General features: G+C 30.3%; 1 protein-coding gene and 1 long non-coding RNA gene across 2 annotated transcripts in view; both read left to right on the plus strand.

Moving 5' to 3' along the window:
• Positions 1 to 25,275, plus strand: part of LOC122268256 (PDZ and LIM domain protein 3-like) — a 52,618-nt gene that overhangs the window by 21,539 nt on the left and 5,804 nt on the right. The window contains exons 2-3 of the mRNA XM_087150331.1: positions 7,611 to 7,759; positions 9,084 to 9,276. Of these exons, the coding sequence (XP_087006457.1) occupies positions 7,611 to 7,759; positions 9,084 to 9,276 (342 nt within the window). The remainder of the gene's footprint in view (positions 1 to 7,610; positions 7,760 to 9,083; positions 9,277 to 25,275) is intronic.
• On the plus strand, positions 13,630 to 22,046 carry LOC147806157 (uncharacterized). The gene is made up of 2 exons (XR_015428736.1): positions 13,630 to 18,228; positions 21,888 to 22,046. It is a non-coding gene; the product is annotated as an uncharacterized LOC147806157 (long non-coding RNA).

A 25,275-nucleotide genomic window follows, 5' to 3' on the forward strand; every position in this document is an offset into this window, starting at 1 on the left:
GTAAACATTCATAATTGTATCTCTAAATCTGGTCTGGTATGTATAACTGGGCATCTGAGGCCTAAATTGGCCCTTTTGCCATTCATCCTGTGTTGATGAACATCTGCAAAAAGCTGGTTACATAAAGGAACACAAATGGCAAAATAGAGAGTTAAAAGAGAAAATGGCACTTTTCCATAGTAATTACTGAATTAAGACATGCAGGTACAAATAGAACTATTTACTTAATTACGAATAGAAAACAAGTAGAAATAATTCACAATATTTATTTACAAGAATATTAAAGCTAAAAAAGTAAATTCAATACAAAGACAAGATAAATAAATACAAAATTCTTAAAAAGTAATAATTTACTAATGAGCCAGTCATTAAATAATTGCAAATTAAATTATGTACCTCTGTTAACCCCTTGGGGACGGGTGATTCATAAAAGTATTCGTACAAAATCAGAATCAGGATGTAAATAAATAAAAAACGGTAGCTTAAATGTAGGCGGTGCTAATTTGAAAGACTTACTTTGCTTTTACTTTAATTATTGTTAGTTTGATCATACATACAATCAATGTTAGTTCAAAGTATAACTAAATAATTTTATTTTGAACTAAAGTAATAGTGAATTAAGTAAATCAAACAATTATAACCCCGCCCACAAATAAACTGCTAAGGAACTACTTTGGTTACCAGTTTTATCTTTTTACCCTGATTGATACGGTTTTATGCTGGCACGTATTTGTGACAGTCGGCGCGAAAGGGTTAAAGTAGGACCCGGTCGTCCTGGTAAATACCACTCTTGCCGGGTTGCGTCCTATTCTAAAGTGATTGCGAAATCAAAGCACAATTTCTTTAACCCTTTCGCGCCGACTGTCACAAATACGTGACAGCAAAAAACCGTATCAATCAGATTAAGAAGATAAAACTGGTAATCAAAGTATTTCTTTAGCAGTTTATTTGTAGGCGGAGTTATAATTTTTTGATTTATTTAATTCACCATTACTTTGTTCAAAATAAAACTATTTAGTTATACTTTGAATTAACATTGATTATATATATGATTAAACTAACAATAATTAAAATAAAAGCAAAGTAAGTCTGTCAAATTAGTAACGACTACATTTAAGTTACCGTTTTTTATTTAATTGCATCTTGATTCTGATTTTGTACGAATGCTTTTCTGAATCACCCGTCCCCAAGGGGTTAAAGCAAAAGTAGTAAAAAAATTGAAAAAAAGTGGTAGATATTGTAATTGTTTATCTTCCGTCTAAAAACAAATACCTATTATCCCATTTTTCATATAAGTGTCAAGTCGAATAACGTTTTCTTTCCAGGAATTAATTGGTAAAATCAAATTTCTTAACCTACTAAGGCCAAAGTTCCCTTCAACTTTTTTCATTTTCCAAATAATTTTTTTTCCTCCTTGAAACTATATCTTGAAGTAACATCTACTAGTGTACTTTTTACAACATTGTTGCATTTTCGCAGAGGTGGTTAATAACTTCATGCACTTAGAATAACGCTTGAAAACATTTATGCCAACTATATTTATCAGAGATAGCAAATTAAAGCAGATATTTTTAAAACAAATAAATTTCTTAACAAACATAAAAAATTTCATCAAAATTACATTCACGATGATTGCTGAATGATTTGGTATAAACAAATACCTACTATCCCATTTGTAGGTATCACGATGATTTGCTATAAACAAATACCTACTATCCCATTTTTCATTTAGTGTCAAGTAGAATCACATTCTATTGCCATCAATTAGTTGGTAACATCGAATTTCTTAACCTACAAAGGGCTAGAGTTCCCTCCAACTTTTTTATTTTTCAAATCATTTTTTGTATCCTTGAAACTATATCTTGAAGTAACATCTACTAGTGTACTTTTTACAACATTGTTGCATTTTCGCAGAGGTGGTTAATAACTTCATGCACTTAGAATAACGCTTGAAAACATTTATGCCAACTATATTTATCAGAGATAGCAAATTAAAGCAGATATTTTTAAAACAAATAAATTTCTTAACAAACATAAAAAATTTCATCAAAATTACATTCACGATGATTGCTGAATGATTTGGTATAAACAAATACCTACTATCCCATTTGTAGGTATCACGATGATTTGCTATAAACAAATACCTACTATCCCATTTTTCATTTAGTGTCAAGTAGAATCACATTCTATTGCCATCAATTAGTTGGTAACATCGAATTTCTTAACCTACAAAGGGCTAGATTTCACTCCAACTTTTTTATTTTTCAAATCATTTTTTGTATCATTGAAACTATATCTTGAAGTAACATCTACTAGTGTACTTTTTACAACATTGTTGCATTTTCGCAGAGGGGGTTAATAACTTCATTCACTTAGAATAACGCTTGAAAGCATTTATGCCAACTATATTTATCAGAGATAGCAAATTAAAGCAGATATTTTTAAAACAAATAAATTTTTTAGCAAACATAAAAAATTATATCAAAATTACATTCACGATGATTTCAGAATCTTGGAGTCTGACGCCGAAGGCGGCAGTTACCAATTCTTGGAAGTTATGAGTTGATTGGTTGATGGAGATATAAAATGTGAATTAAAATGAAGATCGGAAAAAAGGAAGAGAAAAGGGGGAAATGTACGCTATCACGATCCTAAAGGTCATAGACTACACCAAAGGTGTGTGCATAAGCATCCATAGGGTTATTAACGGTATATGAAATAGATAAACAATTAACATAAAACCGATTAAATGATTTTAGACACAAAAAACGGGCTGTGTACAGGGCAATGTAAAAGATATATACAAAAGAGTGAGGGAATAAATAATGCGTGAGAATATATACTAAATTGAGGCTAAGACGAAAACGCTAGGATCGGGCTAAGCGTAAGAATGTAGGCAAACGACTAGCTGCGGTGAGATAGGGAACTAAAATGGAGATGCTTCATACCCGCAGCTTCAGTTAAGGGTTACTCCCCGCCGAAGTATAAAAACAAAAATTAAATCGAAGATGAGTTTGAGCAACTGGACTAAATTTAACGTCGTCTTCCATTAAATCCAGATTAGCACTAGGTTTACGGACGTTTCTGATATACCTATGTCTACGAACACGCGTCAATTTGACGCATGAACGAATACATATAACAGTAACAGAGATGCCAACTTTCTCCGGACAGCAAATATATATTTTAAAGTGGTAGTTTATCAATTGTGATTCTTAGTTTAATAAATTCAATTTGAGTAGATTTTTATCCACCACTATTTCTAAATACTTCGTAGGCTTATGTAATTCACCACTTTTCTCAGATATATTATTATATTAAAAAAGCGAATGGTGCCCATTGGGCCCTCAACTCCATGTTAAACTCGAAGTCATCTTTAGACTTAAAATGCAAGCGCACTGTCTATCTAATGGCAATTAGGCCAATCCTAACTTATGCCTGCCCCGCCATTAACACTCTAAGTGATCATTTAAAAAATAAACTCTCTATGGCAGAAGGGAAGATTATTAGAAGACTAGTCGGCGCACCTAAATGCATTAGCAATAATAGTATAAAAAGGGATCTTAAAATTGATGACATCAACGGCTGTATAAAAAATTTAAATAAAAATTTCTACGATGAAGCAAAAACCTGTACCAACAGCAATTTTAACTCACTCCTAGATGTAGAACTAATTGACGACAACACTAAATTTAGCCCCATCACTGCCTTTTTCCTTAGGGATATGTTGCCCTAGCACACGAAATACACTCAGCCCCAGCCGACTCACACGAACCCCCTCTCGAACTCCTCATCATCGATTTATTACTACAGATGAATCGGTTAATGCCGCTTCGCGGCAGCGCACCGAGATTTATGTGATTTCTACCATTTCTAATATTCAGATATATTATGCTAAACCTTTTAAAAAACAAGCAAAAATAGTCAAACATTTGCAAAGTTTACTTAGTAGTTATTTACCGTTTTTTAATTATTTTGTCGCGTCCGGAGCAGTTGGCATCTCTGCACTTAAAAAGCAATGTAATTATATACTATAAGAAAAGAAATTAAAATATGGGGTACATATTTATGAAATATTCTAGTATTTTATTTTTCAGTACTCGAACTAAGCAACTAAAACCTTCAAAATCTGACATCAATTGACATTCTGCGTTTGTTCTTTCTATTATTGCTTATCGGCAACAGTTGTTTATCGCTTGTTTCATTTGAGATAACGGATCGGAGTATTGTGGGTACATTCCTATTTATTATTGATGTGATGCTTGCATGTTTAATCAAAATTTTGTCTAAATTACGATCTCATCAAATTGACGGATATCCGTGGAGATAGGTATACCACAAAGAGAATTTCAATAGTTCAACGCTTTTGAAGAAAATAGACTTCAATATATATTTACCTCGATCAATGGATAAAAGTCATTACAAGAGATAAAATAAAAATGCAAACGGGTTTTGTAATTTTCCTTGTAAAATTCGAAACGCGTCAAAATGACGCGTCTCGTAAACCTAGTGTCAGAAAGTACAAGAATCCAAAAACACAATAAGTAATTTTCTGACCTTTTCATATATCTATTAAAATTATTTAAATATAGTGGTATTTATCCTAATATGCATCTGAATGGTAGAATGGTAGAAATCACATAAATCTCGGTGCGCTGCCGCGAAACGGCATTAACCGATTCATCTGTAGTAATAAATCGATGATGAGGAGTAGTGAGGAGGAATGGAGATGGGAAGAAGAGGGGGTGCTTAGCACCAAAAAATCGAGAGGGGGTTCGTGTGAGTCGGCTGGGGCTGAATGTATTTCGTGTGCTAGGTGAACATATCCCTAAGGAAAAAGGCAGTGATGGGGCTAAATTTAGTGTTATCGTCAATTAGTTCTATATCTAGGAGTGAGTTAAAATTGCTGTTGGTACAGGTTTTTGCTTCATCGTAGAAATTTTTATTTAAATTTTTTATATAGACGTTGATGTCATCAATTTTAAGATCCCTTTTTATACTATTATTGCTAATGCATTTAGGTGCGCCGACTAGTCTTCTAATAATCTTCCCTTCTGCCATAGAGAGTTTATTTTTTAAATGATCACTTAGAGTGTTAATGGCGGGGCAGGCATAAGTTAGGATTGGCCTAATTGCCATTAGATAGACAGTGCGCTTGCATTTTAAGTCTAAAGATGACTTCGAGTTTAATATGGAGTTGAGGGCCCAATAGGCACCATTCGCTTTTTTAATAATGTTATTTATGTGTTGTTTCCAACTTAAATTAGAGGTGATAGTAACTCCTAGATATTTTGCACTCTTTGTGGGTTTAATGATCTGCTTGTAGGGGAGAATATTAGGAATATGTTCTACCTTTCTTTTTACTATTGAAAATAATCATTTGGCACTTATCCGGGTGTAGTTTTATCTTCCATTGTGAGCACCATTTTTCGATATTGTAGATCTTCTTTTGCATGTATTTGAAGGCTTGTAAATGGCTCATAGATTTCGTGATAATTGCTGTATCGTCGGCATATAAGGCTGTGAATTCGTTTGGATTATCGTTATTAATAGGGAAGTCAGCTGTGTATAAGATGTATTGTAGTGGCCCGAGGATACTACCTTGGGGCACTCCGGCTTGAATGTTTTTATAAGCTGAGAACGAGCTATCGATTTTAATTCTGAACTTTCTATCAGTAAGGAAAGAGTTAATTAAAGTAATAAGGTCTAATGAAATATTCATTTTATGTAGTTTTACGATAAGTCCCTTATGCCATACTCGGTCGAAGGCCTTGGCAACGTCGAGCATAAGCATAAGGGCGGTTTCTTGTTCAAATTTAGCATTACTGATGTATTCCAGGATATTTACAAGCTGCTTGGTAGTTGATAAGTGCTTCCTGAAGCCATATTGTTGGTTTGGGAGTAGGTGAATATAATCATTGAGTCTTCGTTGAATAATTTTTTCAAAGATTTTTGATAACATAGGGAGTAGACTAATAGGCCTGCAGTTTTCAGGATTAGAGGCTGTTTTACCGGGCTTAGCGAGTAGAATGATGTCTGATTACATCCATTCCTCGGGAAAATATAGGTTTTTAATGGAGGCATTATAAATATTAACAATTTGGAATATTTTATTTCGAGGGAGATTTTTTATCATGATGTTCGTAATATTATCGCGCCCAGGAGCTTTCTTATTTGCGAGGGTTTTAATGATGCAGGTGACCTCGTCTTCTGATGTCTGTTCGATGTTGTTCTCAATATGGTTGTCATGGTTTATAATAGTATTGATGCATCTGAATTTTTATTTTAAAAATATACTTTTTCTTACAAACACATTAAAAGTGGTAACGTAATTTTTTCATTTTTAGCATTATCTTTAAAAATTAAGACATTCGTATTCACCATAATATATTAATAAAATAAATATATTACTAATAAAGATTTTAATAACGATCTAAAATCATTCGATTGCAATTTTTAACTAAAAAAATTAATAATAATAGAAAATACGAATTTCGTTTAAGCAGAATTGTTCTACCACCTAATTTTTAATATAAAGGCGATTTTTTGGTTACTACAGAACGTTTCATTTATGGCTCCTCAATAGGTAATGGGTAATCAATAGGTAATGGGTAACCAACTGTCATATGATTTATCAACATGTTCCTTGCCAGCCGAGTGCATTGGTTATATCTATCATTGCAGAGGGGTGATCTATAAAGATAAAATTAATAATTTAAAGATTTCAGCTTTAAGTCTGTTTTAATGAGTTGTAAATACATTAGTTTAACAAAACAACTGTTTTCTCACAAATTATTTATTTTTTTCTGAATAATATTTAATAATTTCAATTTAAGCTCTAATTTTTTTTTTTTTAAAAAATAAGAAAGTTACATTTGTAAGAAGCACGTAATACAAAAATCACCTCAAACAATAAAAAATGGTACAAATGACGCTGAAAGACCATAAACAGTTGGCAAGTATTGATGCAATCATAAAACAGCAACACCCTCAAACAACGAAGATAAACGAAATGAAGAAACAAATGCATAGACCTGTTGTAAAATATTAACCTATTCCGCACTAACATTGCGTTTACACGACAATTGTAGCAATGCTGTAAATGTACCCTTTCAAAAATGATAATAATTTAAAATATCATTACCATTTTAGTTTTAAGAAAATATTGTAAACTAATAGTTTATATTTCTTTTATATATATGATGCAAAATGTCATTAAACCGAAAAATTTTGAAAATAAAATAATTAAAATATTGACAGGTAAATCAATTATTTCATTATTAAAATTTATATTATGGAAAGCTGTGCTCTCTTTATTATGATAAGATCATAAATAATATTTATTTTAATCTGAAATTATGCCAATATATGTTTTGGTCTAAGATTACGCCACTGTAATATTCTAGAACTCAAGAGGTAGCCAACATTAGAAAGTATCAAATTTTTCAAAGCATAATTTTTTTACTACTTATAGCATCACTACAAATTGTTATGTATCGTAACAGTAGTCCGGATTGAGTTGATTTTAATTTATTACATAATTGTATTATAATTAATAGATTGATTTATTAAAAATTAATAATTACAACCAATTACGCATTAATTTTCAGGTGACCTTTGGGAGCCCATCTGAAGGAGAATTACAGAAAGGTGACATAATCCTACGAATAAGAGACACTGATGCAACACGTTTATCACATAAAGGAGCCACCGATCTTATCTCAAAAGCTGGCAGCACATTAAAAATTGTAGTTGCCAGGTAAGTAACCAAATAAAAAGTGCATTGCATAAAATTTGGCTAAAAATTTTGCATAATGCATTGCAATAAATATTGCAAATAAACATGTCTTTGTTAAAGTGACTAACTCTTAACGCTAACACTTATACAAATAACACTTTTTTGATATTAAGAGGAGAAAGTAAAAAACGCGTCATGTCGGAATACGCACAAAACAAATTCACATATTTTGTGCTCTAGTGCGCTTTCATATTATAATTTTTTTTTAAATATTTAATTTTAAAAATAAATTGCTTTGATATTATAGTGTATATTGTAAACTGAATTTTAATTAAAAGTATATATTTTTCAACACAGTCAAACATGTTATGAATTATAATTCATTTTCACCAAATATTTTTTTTAAAAAAACGTAACCTGCTCGAGTCTAACCAGAAACTCTCCGTTCAAGTTTTAAATTGCAATATAGTTTTTTATTTGACTCAATAAAGTCTTGTGTGCACAGAATTCTTGAAAATACCACTTTGAATTGCACTTAAAAAAATAAGAATTTTTAAAAAAATAAATTTTAGTCTTAATAGCATAAGATAAATGCAAAATATTAGTACATTTTTGGCATCTACGAACTTGCAGTAGGATTTAGAAGAAGAAAAGGTTCTAATAAACAACTAAAAGATATATCAATCGATTAAAATTTTAAATTAAAGCTTACGAAATTTTTAACTTCTAATAATACAACTGAAATCTATTTTAATCATTAAGTAGTAACAATTGATAGAATTTATTGTTTTGGTATAAATGAAAATTTTCTACCATTTGTTTCATAAGGACAATTTTTATATCACTACAAAATGATGCGTTTACGAACTTTCGAAGATGAATTAAAATCAATAAATTATGCTGCAATTTCCAGAAAAACGAAATAACTATCATTTTTTTTTTCAAATTGAATTACATTAGAAAAAATAACCTATAGTTTTATATGACGCAACAACGAACATGAATATAGATTAGTCTGAGAGCAATTAATTACAAAAACAATAATAATTAAATAAATAAATAAATAAAACTTTCTATTAAAAATAAAATCCTTCGTCTTTTTTGTCAAATGTTCCACCTATTTCGTAATTTTCGAAATGATAAAATTTAATATAGTTTCGGGTAAAACTTTATTTTTATTCTCTGTAACTAAAAAGAGTATTATTCTAATTTTTTAGTACACCTTATAAAAAATCTACGATATTTTTCAATTAGAAATGAAAGTCTACTTATGTTTTTTAATTAGAAATGAAAATTCTACTTATGTTTTCGATTAGAAATGAAAACTACTTATTTTTTCAATTAGAAATGCTTCTGGCATGCAAATACCTGCATCACCCACACCTCAACTTTCAACCATGCCATCTGGAGGAAATCCATTTATTTACAAACCACTGCCAACAACAAATTTCGCAGCACAAAGGCAAAGGAGATCTTCGGTAGAATCATTCACCAGCACAACCAGTAGTGATACAGAAAAAGAAGCCATTATTAACCAAGTAATACTGATTTTAACGAATAATCTGTTAATTAACACGTTGAGCGCCGCGTCAGCCATCGGTGGTTGACACTGGACTTTCCATTTAGGTCGCGTCTGCCACCGCTTGCTGACACTGACCTTTCAGCATAGGCAGCGAAAAACAGCTGACTGACAGCGTATAACATGATATAGAACTATAAAATTTACACTCTTTTATGGAATTGCGGAAAATTTATTCAAAATTTACTTAATTATTGTGATTCTTGGTTTAATAAATTCAAGTTATTAGATTTTTATCCACCACTATTTTTAAACAATTCGTAGGCATATATAATTCACCACTTTTTTCAGATAAGTCATGCTAAACCTTTTATAAACTAGCAAAATCTGTCTATATTTGCAAATTTAGTTTGTAGTTATTTACCGTGTGGCCAGACGAGCAGGCCATGTAAAATTAGCGTGGCATTCAACGTGTTAATAAAAACCACTTGAACCATTACGCTAAGATATGCTCCACGCAAGGCATGCATACTTGATTTAACACCGACTAGTCAATTTAAACATGAAAAACTATCTGATAATCATTGATTTAATTTCAGGTGCTGGTGAAATTTATGCTCACAGTTATTGTTGCAATTTTTACTTCACAACGACTATATAAAACTTCTTAAGAAAACGCAAATGTTAGCAGTTAAGAAATAATTATGATATGTCTGATATAATATTAACAAACGAGCATAATTTTAAAAGTCATTATCAAGTATACTGACAGCTAAAAAAATTGATTTTCTACAACTTAAATTAAATACTTTTTATATATAAAAACCAATAGAACTTTTAACACTTTCATTTAATTAATCGAAAAACGAATAATGTGATACTTAATTCAGCAAACGTGGCCGAATATTGAATATAAATTTAGTGAAGTCTTTTAAAAAATAATTATTTGTCAAATTCGAATAAGTAGAGTAAAAAGACGCAATCTTTGTAGAACTAAATACATATTCATTTGCTTGAAAAAAAAAGTAAATTAGTTTGTTGCTAATATTAATGAGCTAACTCTTTCCATCGTTTTCATACTTAATTCTAGTCAATTCAATCGAAGACAAACTATTTGATAAATAAATATTTTTAAAAAAAAGTACTTAATTCGCAGATAAGGTAAAGATATAATTTTTTTTTTCTATGCCACAAATCGAATAACAAATAATTTGCTCGCCGAATAACGAATATAGTATTGATATTCAACGGTAAATAGATCGGTAGATCAATCCCCAGAATAGAATATTCTAGGAATCAATCCCCCTCAATAATACAATATAATTGTGAATGTGACCCGCCCTATAAACGGGTTGTGGTTGTGTGAATGGCATGGTAGAAGTCGAATTCCTGGCCATAGATGGCGCCACTGAAAAACAGGAACAATCGCATCCCCATTGCCTAAACAGGCATACGACAAAAAGAAAATACAATGTAATTGTTTTTTTCTTTTTAATGTAAAGAAAATGATTGACATTCGTTGCGTCTAAACCAGTGTTTCCCAACGTGGGGCCCACGCCCCACTGGGGGGCAATTTGATTGTTATGGGGGGGGGCAAATTGAAAATGGACTCGACACGAGTTTAACCCTTTTGCTCTGGGCCATTTGAATGTAATACTAGATCTCGATGCCAAAATTGAAAGAAAAAAGCAAATTCTTAAATAATTGCTTATACTAGATTTCGATGGCAAAATTGAAAGAAAAAAGCAAATTCTTAAATAGTTGCACCCAATTAATATTATAAATTCGTTTGACGAGACCAAAATATCAACTGGGTTTTTGGCGGCGTCAAGTTGACCTCCCTGCTGCAGGCTCCGAGTGAACCCTCGGACGCTTTAAAATCTCGCTAAACAATGCAGTTGTTTGCATCTGAAAAATAGACGATATGAGTGAAGATATTGAAAAACAACTTGTTGAAAAGCTGAAAACAAGAAAATTCTCAGTGCTAATGGATGAATCAACTTAGATAGATAGTGCTGCAGTATTGATAACTTAAGATATATTGATAAAGGGCATTTTGCTGAAGAAATGTTGTTCTGTAAAAGATTAGAAAGCACCACCCAAGACAAAATTTATGATGGTACCATCAAAGGATTTTGATGGTTTATGTTGGTTTCAACAAGATTCTTGATGGTCCAACATGTTTTGATGGGCACCATCATACAACAATTTCCATCATGGTTTGTTGGTTTTTGATGGACCAACAAATTCCAACATAGCAAGATGGAAAATGTTGCTGTATTGCTATGATGGTAAACCATCAAGTAATGTTGGATTTTTCATGGACCAACAGTAGCCATCATATTATGATGGAATATGTTGTACTCCCTTTATGATGGTCAACCAACATGGTATGTTTACTATTGATGGACCAACAGCACCATCAAAATATGATGGAAATTGTTGGTTTATATTTATGATGGTCAGCCAACATGTTATGTATGTTAATGTTGGCCCAACAATAACCATCATATTATGATGGAATGTGCTGTATTCCCTTTATGATGGTCAACCAACATGTAACGTTTATTATTGATGGACCAACAAGATCCATCAAAATATGATGGAAATTGTTGGTTTATATTTATGATGGTCAACCAACATGTTATGTATGTTAATGTTGCCCCAACAATAACCATCATACTAAGATGTATTATGTTGTATTCCCTTTATGATGGTCAACCAACATGTTACGTTTATTATTGATGGACCAACAAGAGCCATCAAAATACGATGGAAATTGTTGGTTTATATTTATGATATTCAACCAACAAGTTACGTATATTAATGTTGGCCCTACAATAACCATCATATTATGATGGAATATGTTGTATTTCCCTTATGATGGTAAATCAGCATGGTATGTTTACTAATGATGAACCAACAACAGCCATCGAAATATGATGGAAATTGTTGGTAAAAAATAGTTATTGCAAATAATAGCAATAATTATTTTCATTAAGGTGAATTTGAGAAATATAGAACAATTAGGCCTTATATCAGGACTAATAAAGTTAAGAAATATTCATTCATAAAATTTTTATGTGCACGTGAACTGCTTGAGCTTTGTGTGTAACATTTTACTGAAAGGTTTAAAGTTGTTATTTAAATTACTAAATATGTGGTGAAAGTATTCTTATGAAAGTTAAAAAATAAATGGTTATTGCTATTTAGAAACACAAAACAATGAGGCACACGTCGGGTTTAACTTAATTAAGAAAAATTTAAATAAGATAAAATTTTTATTCGCGTGAGTTATAGTCGAATATAGTCTTGTGATATTTTGCAATATGGTAGAAATTTGTGGTTTTAATTGCAAAAAATGTAGTAATATGTTGTTAAAGGTTAAAAATTAATAGTAACTGCAATTGATAACATTAATTTGAATTTTAAATTCAGAAAATAATAAGGCTTCATATCAATATTGATGAGATTAAAAAAGATTCACTCATATGGGTACACGACTGAGAAATTATGAGCACGTGTAGTATTTGAGCATCGTCTCGCGGCATTTTATTGAATGCTTAAAGGTTGTGGTTTAAATGATCAAACATGTGGTGAAATTATAACGAAGGGTTTAAAATAAATGGTTATTGCAATTCATAACATTATGGAGAATATTAGAAACACCAAACAAGAAGGCTACATATCAGGATTAATTAAATTAACATAGATTCAAAGAAGATAAAGTTTTTATTCACACGTGCGGTATAGTCGAACATATTTTTATGAAACTTCACGATAGGGTCGAAAGTTGTAATTTTAATAGCAAAAATCATAGTAATATGTTGTTAAGGGTTTAAAATTTATATTAATTGCAATTAATATCTATAAGGTAAATTTAAATTCAGAAAAACAATAAGGATACATATTAGTATTAATATGATCAAAAAAGATTTATTCATATGGGTATACGACTGCGAGATTAAATTATGAGCATGGTTTGGTAATTGCAATTTAATTACCATTTGCATAAATGGTAATTGCAATTCAAAACATTATGGTGAATTTTAGAAACACAAATCAAGGAGGCTATATATCAGGATTAATTAAGTTAAAAAAGATTCACACGTGCGTTAGTTTTATTCACACGTGCGGTATAGTCGAACATATTCTTATGATACTTAACAATGGGGTTGAAAGTTGTACTTTTAAATGCTAAAAATGTAGTAATATGTTGCTAAAGGTTAAAAATTGATAGTAACTGCAATTAATATCGTAAAGGTGAGGTTTAAATGCAGAAAATAATAAAGCTACATGTCAGGATTAAGTTAAGAAAGATTCATTCATATAGGTACACTAGTGATAGATTAAATTATTATGTACACGTGCACTACTTCAGCATTGTCTGGTTACTGAAAGGTTAAGACTTGTGATTTAAATTATTTAACATGTGGTTATTGCAATTAATAACATTATGGCGTTTTTAAAAAATACAAAACAGTAAAGCAACATATCAGAAATAATTAAATTTAGAGGATTTAAATAAGATAAATTTTTTTAGAAATTCTGCAATTTGTATAAAAGTTCTATTTAAGGTTAAAAATAAATAGTTCTTAAATATAATAACATTGAGGTAGATCTTCAATTTAGAAAAAATTATACGTATTCACAGAAATTAGAACGATTCGTGGATTTAAGTAAACGAGTGATAGATTAAATGAGAGGAACAAAAGCCGTTATTTGTACTTTTTCTTAAATCGTGCATATTCTAGTAATATTTTACAACGGCGTGGAAATTTACTATTATAATAAATAAAAATTATTATATATATTGCTTTGGTTGTCGTAGGTCATTAAAATAAGGGCTGTGTCATTGTACTTGTTTTCCAGTCACACAATCTAGGGCCTAGAATTTAACTTCTGCCACATCCATACATCACACCCATTTATATGGCGGAACCCATTCATAAATCCAATCATTCATTCACGGATCCTAATTTTGACCTGAACCAGAGAGCGATGAATCTCCATTCCAGTACCCCCCCCCCCACCCCAGAGATTTAATCTGTTATGAGATCATGGAGAACTTTGTGACCCAACAGATTTAACTTTCAACTGTCACCATTTATTACACGGGGAGTCTTTAAGGGATGGATTCAAATTCCCGTTCTCACGACCGTGAGTCCAGCACCTTGCCAACTAGGCTATCCCGAACTATTATATAAATGAAATAATATTTAGTAATTGCAATGATTAATATATTGAATTTTAAAGTTGCTAAGGAGTAGGTAAAAACTTACAAAATACTTATTAAATTTATTATTTAAGTATTTTGATGGTGATGTAAACACACAAAATAACTCTGAATAACTTTCGATCTAATGATAGGATTTTCAGATTATAAATTTTCTCTATATCCCTGTACCCATGGTATAGCTAAGAGACCGAATACAAGACTTTCGATTTCTCCGATTTTACGAGATTGTACATGGCATGTACTCTCGGAGGGTCTTGGCTGAGTCAAGGATCGAACCCCGAAAGATATTTTAATAGAAAATGAATTAAAAAAAAAAAAAAACACGTTATATTGCTTTGTTAAAATTCCAGAGTATACTTTAATTTCTCACAATATACATTCGACCCTGCGTCAATCGCAATCAGGAGTGCAGTGTGAATGGTACTTAAGTGTTCTTTTCAAATTTTGCGTTTGGGGTGAGCAGCAAAATATCAGCTCAACTTCTTATTGTTTGTTGACTGTTCACCCTCGTGAGGGTTGCAATCACGTAAGTTTTTATAAAATTATTTATTCTTTTAATTATTATATTTTCAGTACCTTTTCTTCTAGATAATTTATAGGGGATAGTTCCGTATAGTGATCTGTCGTACCAACTGCAATTGCCAAGGTACCAAGTAGATTTTAAACTTGTTAATGTTTTCAAAAATAACACGTAGATGTTTGCCCGGGGATGTCTATTAGTAGGACTGGGCGATATAAGAAATTTTATATCGTGATGCATCGTCAGTTTTGCATCGCGATATAGTATTTTTGAAATTCATTTACTTGTAAGGTGCAGAAAGTCGGATTTCTATCAAAACTTCATACTCAGATTGATTTAAATCAATTTATGAATTTGATGTATATGTTTTACTTAAGAAAGATAGGATTTTCTAAAAGTGATCGCACAAATAACGAAAGATTTCTTAGTTTAAAAATAAATAATAAAAAAAAAAAATAAAATTGAAATTTATCAATATATTTACCTAACAATATAGAAAGAAAATTCAAAAAATAAGTTCGTGAAAAATTATTTGTATGCTTAAAACAAAGTGCTAAATAAATTACACAAAAAAAAGCACTTTTAAAACAACACTACTTTTTGTCATTATTATTTCAAATAAATAATAAAGTTAAATTGAATAATTACCGAATTCTGAACGAAAAAACAAAGTAAGGTTTAATTTCTTAAAAATAAAAACAAAAGAATTATGATATTCGATAATATAATCAACTGACAATATTGAAAGAAAATTAAAAAACATGATTATACTCTTTAATAAAACGAAGTGCTAAATGATTTTAAAAAAAGAAGTCGTGGAAAAATAAGTTTTGTCATAATTTTATTTTTAAAAATGAAAACAACTAAAGATTTATAAATTTAAAATCAGTAATAAAAACCCATTAAATTATTATTTTATCCAAAAAGTCTTTAATAAATTAAAATAAAGTAAAAAATAGCCTAACAAATTTGACTACTTTTTAATTTAATTCTTTATGGGCACCTTAAATTAGATTTCCGTTTGTAATAAATTTAATAATGTAAAATAATACTTAAACATATAATATCAAAATTAATTTTCACATTTAAAAATAAAAAAGAGTTTTGTTTAAAAAAAAAATTTACCTAATTAATACAGAAACACTTCTTTATAAATTCTTTTCAATAATAGATTACGTTCAGAACAAGGTAACGACGGCGATTACCAAGTCTGAAATAATCTACAAGAAACGATCAAATCACGGCAAAGAAGAAAAAAAAGTAAGAGGTGCGGAAAAGAACATGTGAGATCACGATATATGTTCTCAAAACTGATTCTGATTCTACCGCTCAGCAATCAAGGCCGTTTCAATATAACGATACGTACATCGTCTTTCCCAGCGCGAGTTGTCATCGAAACGTAAGAGATCCTTGCGTGTCTTGTATCGCTATATCGTTCGTCTTCTTTACGCGACGCTTAAATCGGATTTCTGATGCATCGCCTGGAACGAAAGTCGCTGTATCGGCCTGTCGATGCAGGCGTTAAATCAAAATGTCGCGATATATCGATTAATGGCCCAGTCCTAGCTATGAGTTATACCTTTCGAGTTGGTCCCTTTCAGTGATGTTTTTTTTTGTTTCTCTCGGGACACCGCCCGGAAATTTCAAGACTTGGCGATTATACCCACAGATCATGGTACGGAAATCTCCATTTATTTTTATTCTTTACCTCGTGTAAAAGTGCAATGTTTATTAAAAAATTATGTGGAACTCGAGCTATAAATTGGCTGGGGACAAATCATAAATTCTATTATTATTTCATCTACCATCAGTATTCTCCCTAATCGTTTTTTGAAGGCTCTGCCTGAACTTTGATACCAATAAATCAACCCCTTTTCATAAAAATAAACCGGTATCTATTCAGATTCTATCTAACCGCTATCTATTCCCTAATTTATTCAGATTCAATTTTGAAAACAATTGATTCATTGTTTAAAATAAATATTAATTAAACATTGATAAAATTATCTGTCTTCAGAGGTCTGTCCAAGCCAAATTTATTACCGTTCAGGGGTACCTTCAACAATTCAACTTCAAAACAGTAGTTTCACAAAATACTTTTTCTTAAAATTTTGTTTTTGTGTCTCATACGAAATGATAAATCCATATTTTTATGTTGATTTTTTAATATAATTTGTAATTTTTACTAAATATATCTAAATTTTCACGAAACAGGTACCTCTCAGAAAAACCTAGACAGTCCTTTGGTCTTTAACATAAACAGTGGGAATTAAAATAAATAATTTTTTTATTGATGTTATCTTAAAGATATTTGTAACATAGAAAATGATGGATAAAATAATTGTGATTAATGCTGTTGAAAGTCTTTTGAATTTAGTCTCTGGTGTAAGATCGTCACTCAGAAGCGAATGCAATTGCCGTACGCAAACACTCGGTGCATATGGCAAAGTTCCAAAATCCTGAACCTCCGTCGCATGGAAAGACATATGTTCATGCGTCTGACTGAATCTCACAAGATAATCTCTTCTGAGATTGAGATTCGAAAGGGGTTTAGGTAGCCCAAAGTGTTGCAATAAGGCTTTGTGTCCCGAATCTTAGAATTAAGTCGCTGAGCACGTAACTTTTGAGACTAAATTTTAAGACTGGTATCCTACAACACTAGTGATGCTCTATACATTAATAAGCAATTTTGTTTTTCTTTCATTTTATTGTTATGATCTTCTGTTTTCCCAGTCTTTTTTGATAGTTTGATGTGAGCTTTTTTGTTATCCACAATGCACACATCTATATTATGTAAAGCAGTTAAAGATAAAGTATCTAACAATTAAACTACTTTAAATTCACTCCTGCTATTTTATCAATTGTATGAAGGACAAATGTTCTGATAGCGATACCCATATTCACATTTTTGTTTATATTCTGTAAAGTGACTGAAAATTTACTACAATTTTAAGATTATTTATTACCATTTTATTATCCTTATACGAGCGTAATTTGCTGAAAATTGTTGTAAACATAAATATTTCTTTTAAAATGTTCATTCCATTCTAAACAAGGTATTTCGTATTTAGGGCAACAAAATGCAATTTATTTTTTTCTATTAATTGACTTTCTTTTCAGTTCATTACTTTGGATGAGTTAAAAGGAACATTTGAACGTAGAATCTGTTGATCATTAGGATTTCATTTCCATTCATCTGTTTGAGAGGATGGGTAAGTTTTGTTAGTGCAAAAAATAATCATTTTCATTTTAAAATTTAGTTAGAATTAAGAAGCTTTTTTAATTTTTCTTCAATTAAATGGGTAAACTTCTTTTTATAATGTCTAACTTTTATTTCATAACTATTTTTATTTCATAATCTGGAGTGATTTTTGTGTATCTAAAAATATCAAACTCGAAACTTTCTAAAATATACTAGATCCTGGAAAGCACTTTGTTTACAAAAATTAAAAAAACCTGAAGTAATTAAGGTTTAAAAATAAGGTTTCCAATTTTCTTGTCGCCATCGTACTTGTGAATCAGAATTTTGATATCTGACATAAGTATTAATTTGAGTTTTTGCATAGCATTAAGAGTTATTTGGAAAATTTTCAAAAAATTGCAAATCACAGTCACATAGTGGTTCGGGCCAAAGCTGTAGCGTTACTGAAGCCTCATTTCATTTCTAATAATTTATTAGAAATGAATTATTATGTTTTTGTTTCTCAGTATTCAAAATGATTTTTAAACTAAGATTTTTAAAAAAATGTTTGTGCGTTTTTTGTAGCATTAGAAACAAAAAGAAAATTCTGTTAAAGAAATTATAAGCTGAGTCAAACGCTTGACATTTCTTTTGGAAATAAATATTTTTAATGTGTCCTATTTTTTCTTACTGTTGTCACTACCACTGCTTTTAGTTTTTTTTACTTATTTTGTCTTTTAAAATTTTCTTGAAAAAGTCGAATGTAGTGACAATTTTGTCACCAGATAATTAGTTGAATATTTTGTATTTAGTTAACTGATTGTTTGCTTTTTTGTTAGAGTCTTCGTTTAGGACAACCTTATTATTTTATTACTAATAATTTTTGTAGCATTGAAGTCATTTTTCCGGCTTACTGTTATGGACTTAAGAATTTGTATTTCTAAGACTTCATAATTTGTTAGAAATTTAATCTTGCAAAAATTAACAAACTTAGTAAGAATTGCATCTCACATAATGGACATAATTATACAATGAAAACCTCTCAGGAGAGACCATTCTCTGTTCCTCGATAAAATGGACTTGGGAGTGGAGGTTGGTCGTTCTTAGTGGTGTTACCTTCTTCGACTCAAAGTTACGTGATTTTTCGCAAACAATTTTAATTATAGACTGTCATTCTCTTGGTATTGAAATGTTCCTTGTGTTGATGTCGTGAAAACTGGATGGGTGAATAAAATTTTACGTTAATAGAAATTATCCCTTCTAATATAATTATGTGTGAAACGAAATGTACCAACTATGTATGGTGTAGTTTTTTTAAATAAATAAAAAATTATGTTTTTAAGTTAGCATTTAATTTTTTTTTTCTTCATAAAAATCAGCTGTAAAAGATGAGAAGGGATTTGTTTGTTTGAGATGCTGAGTTTTTTCCAATTGACTTTTTTTATATACTTAAAATAACTAAAAGTAATCCAACAAAAATTACTGATTAATCAAAAATAAATCATTCAACTCTGATTACTAAATTATCGTCTTTAGTGCAATTTGACTACAACATGAAGTTGTAGATATCTGAGAGATCATCAGAAATAATTCTTTAAATAAAAAGCAAGCAAATATTTAGAATACATTTTAAACTACTTATTTGTTTTGATATTTTATTGTGTTTCCTTATTTGACCTTTTCCTCATCTTGTGCAGAGATTTCGACCAATTGCTGGGAGAGGTTTTTATGGTCTCTGCTAAAGTCCATGGAAAAAATACCTTGCCTCCCTAAAGTGGTTGTAAATAGAGATCGCTACATAGAGGTGATCTTTCCTGGAGGTTTCACTGTATATGGCATTTTAATGCAGGGCAACAGTTTTATTAAACAGATGTAGAATTGTAATTTATTGATGTTTAATCTTTAACTTTCTTCCAAGCAATAGCAATAATTATACCTATTATTTTCATATATTCAACAACTTTTAAGAAATGTGTTTTAAGATTACATTTCGTCCGTTAAATTTCTATCTTATTTAAAATAGGACACAGTTGTAAAAGCTTAAATATTATATTTTATTTTTTCCATCGAAAATAATTTTTCCTAATTGCTAATATTTATTGAAGAATAGTTAATGTATAATTTATTTTATAGTAATTTTATTTATTTATTTTTGAATAAGAGAGAAATCATATTTTTCTACTGTTAAACTTCTAATTGTTTTGTTTACTGATTACTTTTTTGCCTTAAAACAATTTTCCCTTATAAATTTAACACTAGAAAGACAAAAGAAGCCAAATTAACCCCTTTCTCTTTTTTTTTGGTTTCTCTATAATAGACAATTACAGTCTTTTTTTTTTATAATTTAATTCTTCATGCATTCAGAATTCCTTGAAACTCCCAAAAAACATTTTATTACTTTACTTGTACCATTTGTAAAGTTTTTTTTACGCAAAAAACATGTACTTTCCGTAAACATAATTTTATTATACCACACTTGTCCATCTGCCGTTCATTTACAATAGCTGTGCTATGAAAGCCAATACATTCTTGCTTTCATTTGATTTTTTGTGATTAAATCCTACTATTTCACATGGTCAATAACTATCTGTATTATAAATTTTGCCCTTATGTAGCTGAATGAAAATGTGGGTTTGATATAATGTATTTTTATAATGTTAAAATTCAATGGTACCCACTGAAACATTGTTAATAGTTGACAAAATTTTCTAGTTCTGAATATTTAAGATTTTTTAGTTCAGTAAAAAAAAGGTGTTAGAATGGTATGATGTAAGTGATATCAAAACTAAAATAGCCTTAGCAGATGGAGGCTGCACATGTGGCCTCATAACGAATCAGGAATCGTTTTTGATTGCATTACTTACAGAGGCCTTTTTTGAGTTAAAATGTTTAATAAGTAAACATTTGGCAAAAGAAAACAATTTTACTTTTGGTTTTAGGAGAGAATTTCCAATAAGTTAGGATTGAAAAAAAATTAAAGAGATGCTGTACTTGTTTATTCAAACACTAACTTACTGAAAGTGCTGAGTATTTCTGACCTTCCATAAATTGTTCCAATTTAAGTGCTTATTTAATCATTCATGCCTTAGCAATATAGAAACATGTTAAAAATACAGTGTTTAGTTTAATCAAATATTTAGAATGAAATACCACAGAATTTCAATGATCAAGCCTATAATATATTTTTATTAAATAATTATATTAAGATTTTGGATGTCTAATCACTAACCCCCTCAGTCTTTTTAAGGTATACAGCAATGTTCAGTTTTTCTAGTGTTAAAAATTATGCAATATTTTCATCCAGGACTATATTTATTTTATATGTTTTCATTATTATTACAGGATTGTCAACTTTCTACGCTTTTTTTTCCAAATATTTATTCTAGTGCTACATAAGTTTATGTTTTAGGATATTATTTTCTATTTATTTTAGCCAATTTTCCATGCCAATTCTCATAAATTCATTCATTTGCAATGAGATTTTGTTCTAGGTCTTTTGTTTTAAGGCTGTTGGCAAATTTAACAAAAATTTTTAAAGCTTTGATTTTTAAATGTCCACCACTTTATAAAATATTTTTTAAAATGCGTATAAGCTGGCAGACCTGTTATTATTTTCAGCATAAAAATAAGCAAACAGCTACTGTCATTTGTTTATCTAATGTGTTTTAATTTGATTTTTTTATTTTGCAGTTATAATTCGAGAATTTATGGGAATAAAGTTCATCAATATTGTATATTGAAATTCAACATTTATGTATGTCAAATACTTTTGTAGATTATAGGTGTAAAAAAAATTATTAAAAGTACTATAAATGTATTAAATGTATTTAAATAAATGTTTTCAATTTACATGTTTGTCTTTATTTATCAAAATTCTATTTTTTGAAATCTATTACATATTTTTTGTAAATTGTACTTATAAACTATAGGAAATTTTTTTTCCTCTTCAATCTTAATGTTAAATTAAAAATAAATTATGGAATGCTATCTTGTTTTAAATGTAGGAAAAAACTTTCTGTAAGTTAGGGTCCGCCAAATGATTAGAGTCTCAAGCTTTAATTTTGCTTAATTTAATTTCAATATTATAATGAAACTTCTACATAATCATAGCCGATATTGACATAGTATTCCATACAAAAAAATTTTTTTATATATTATTTTCAAATGTAAATTGGACTAACATAAAGATGTTCGAATCATGCTTATTAAAAAATACATGGATTGTGGCGAAAAGTTATGGTTGTAACCAGCCAATTTTGTTTACGATGTACTTAGTGGTTCACCATAATGAAAACAGCAATATATATTGGTTTTTTATGTACCAACAAACAAGCTGAAATATGGGTAATGGCTAGTCTTCAAGAATTAGTAGAATAGTATGATCATCAAGAATTAGTATGATTGTTGTTGGAATTCGTTCATTTGTGTTTTGTTAAACCATGGAGCAAAGTTGGATTAGCTCATATCTGTTCAATATAGGTTGTTCCAAATTCTAATATGAAGTGATGGTCTATATTGATGGTACCAAAGAATAAAATGGTTTTTTTGTGACATTAAGTTGGAAACCATCAACACACGTAGGTTTTCTAACATGGGGTGATGGTCAGTTTTGATGGTGGCAGCAGAAATTAAGCTGGTTTTTGATGGAATGTAAGTTGGAAACCAACAAAATATGTTGGTTCCTGATTATTTTTTGTGTTGGACCATCAAAAAATACCATCAAACCATGTTGGTTTTTGATGGATTGTTTTGTTGGATTATTGAAAAATACCATCAAAATATGTTGGTTCCTGATAAATTTTTTTGTTGGACCATCAAAAAATACCATCTAACCATGTTGGTTTTTGATGGATTTTTCTTTGTTGGACCATTGAAAAATTCCATCAAAATATGTTGGTTCCTGATAAATTTTTTTGTTGGACCATCAAAAAATACCATCAAACTATGTTGGTTCTTAATGGATTTTTTGTTGGACCATTGAAAAACACCATCAAACTATGTTGGTTTTGTCTATGTTGGCCCAACATAAATTTGTTCCAATTCCTAATATGAGGTGATGGTCAGTCTTGTTGGTACCATCAGGAATTAAGATGGAATATAAGTTGAGACCAACAACATATGTTGGTTCCTGATTAATTTTTAGGTTGGGCTATCAAAAACTACCATCAAACCATGTTGGTTCTTGATGGATTTATTTGTTGGACTAACGGAAAATACCATCATACTATGGTGGTTTTGTTCATGTTGGTCCAACATAAATTTGTTCCAATTCCTAATATGAGGTGATGGTCAGTCTTGTTGGTACCATCATAAAATATGATGGTTTTTGATGGAAATTCATGATGGTTACCATCATATTCATGTTGGTCCATCAAAGAAATACCATCATAAAATTCAAAGATATATATAATGAGCCAAAAAAATACTTAGATATCAATAATATACCAATAAAAAATATAACATCTTGTGCTGCTGATGGTGCTCCTAATATGATGGGCAAAAAAATGGTTGCTTAAAATTGATGAAATATGAGAATCCAGAAATGATTCTTGTGCATTGTGTTATTCATAGGGAAAGCTTGGTAGCTAAAAACATCTCGCCTGTTCTAAATAAAGTACTACATTCAGTAATAAAGTGTATCAATGCTATTAAAGCTAATGCCAAATGCGAGCGTCTCTTCAAGCTATTTTGTGAAGAACAAAATGCAGACCATGTGACTTTTACTTGACACTGAAGTAAGATGGCTCTCTAAAGGGTGCTGCTTGAAGAGATTTAAGCGAAAAACCTGAAATAAAGTATCTGTTAACAGTCGATGGTAAAGCATTTAAATGCTTTACCACAATTGTGAATTATTTAGCAGACATCTTTGAAAAACTAAATATTTTAAATAAGCAACTTCAAGGAACAAATAAAACTCTTGTTGATGCAAAAGCGAAAATATTTTGTTTCATTACCTTATTGAGTTATGTCAGAAATATATTAACAACAAAATCTTCGAACAGTTTCATTGGCTCCAAATATGAGAAGTAAATGATACTGCTTTACTTGTTATTGTCGATCAACTGAAAATTGTATCGACTGATTTGAAAGAAAGATTTTCTGATTTAAAATAAATTAATTTTCCAACATGGATGATGCAGCCAATGTTAGTGGATTTGTCTGATATATCAAATATGCAGTATCAAAAAGAGCTCGCAGAAATGCAAAATGATGAGTCAGTTAAAACTTTATTTAATATAAAAGGAGTGATGGCACGGCTATGAGAGGAAACAGAAATCAAATACTCAAATTCAACCAAATGGGCAAGAAAACTATTGTTACCACTTCCATTTTCATATTTAGCTGAATGTGGATTTAGTGCTGTAAATGATTTACTGGTAGAAAAAAGAAATCGTCTGAATATAACACAACGGGGAGACTTGAGACTGAAGCTAACCAAATTGGAACCTAACATAAAATCTCTGTGCAGCAAGCATCAAGTGCAAGGATCTCACTAAATTAAAATATTAAATTACTGTAGAAAAATTTTGATTAAAATTATTTCGCATTTGAATTTTAGTTTTTCAATATACGTTTTGAAAATTTACATACTGTGTTTCGTTAACAATTTCCTAGTGATTTCTTCCTAAAACCTATCATTTAAGCTTCTTAAGTGAACAATTAAATTTTTTAATGTTAAAAATAATGTATAGGTTACATAGGGGGGCATAAGAATTTTAAAAAGGCTTAGGTGGGGCATGGCACAAAAAAGGTTGGGAAACACTGGTCTAAACGAAGTATCATACTGTGAATGAGCGGAATTGGTAGTTATTGACTTCCACCAGTGAATGACGTCAATCACAGAGTCACTTCGGTAAATGTCCGAAATATATACTAGGTCTAGTTAGTGCCACTGACGCCCGGTGGCTGATCCTCGGGCAGGGCAAGGTTGACTCAGCCTTTCATCCCTTCAGTGGGTCGATAAATGAGTATCAAGCATGCTTGGGAACTAAACACTGGGGGTTCCTCGTTCGGCTGACCGGAACATATGCCTCTGCACCCCAGAGCCCAGAGTCAAGAAGACTGAGATGGGCACAGT

Source organism: Parasteatoda tepidariorum, chromosome 8 (genome assembly GCF_982258835.1).
Source record: "Parasteatoda tepidariorum strain Cologne lab strain chromosome 8, Ptep-v5.0, whole genome shotgun sequence".
Lineage (NCBI taxonomy): Eukaryota > Metazoa > Arthropoda > Arachnida > Araneae > Theridiidae > Parasteatoda > Parasteatoda tepidariorum.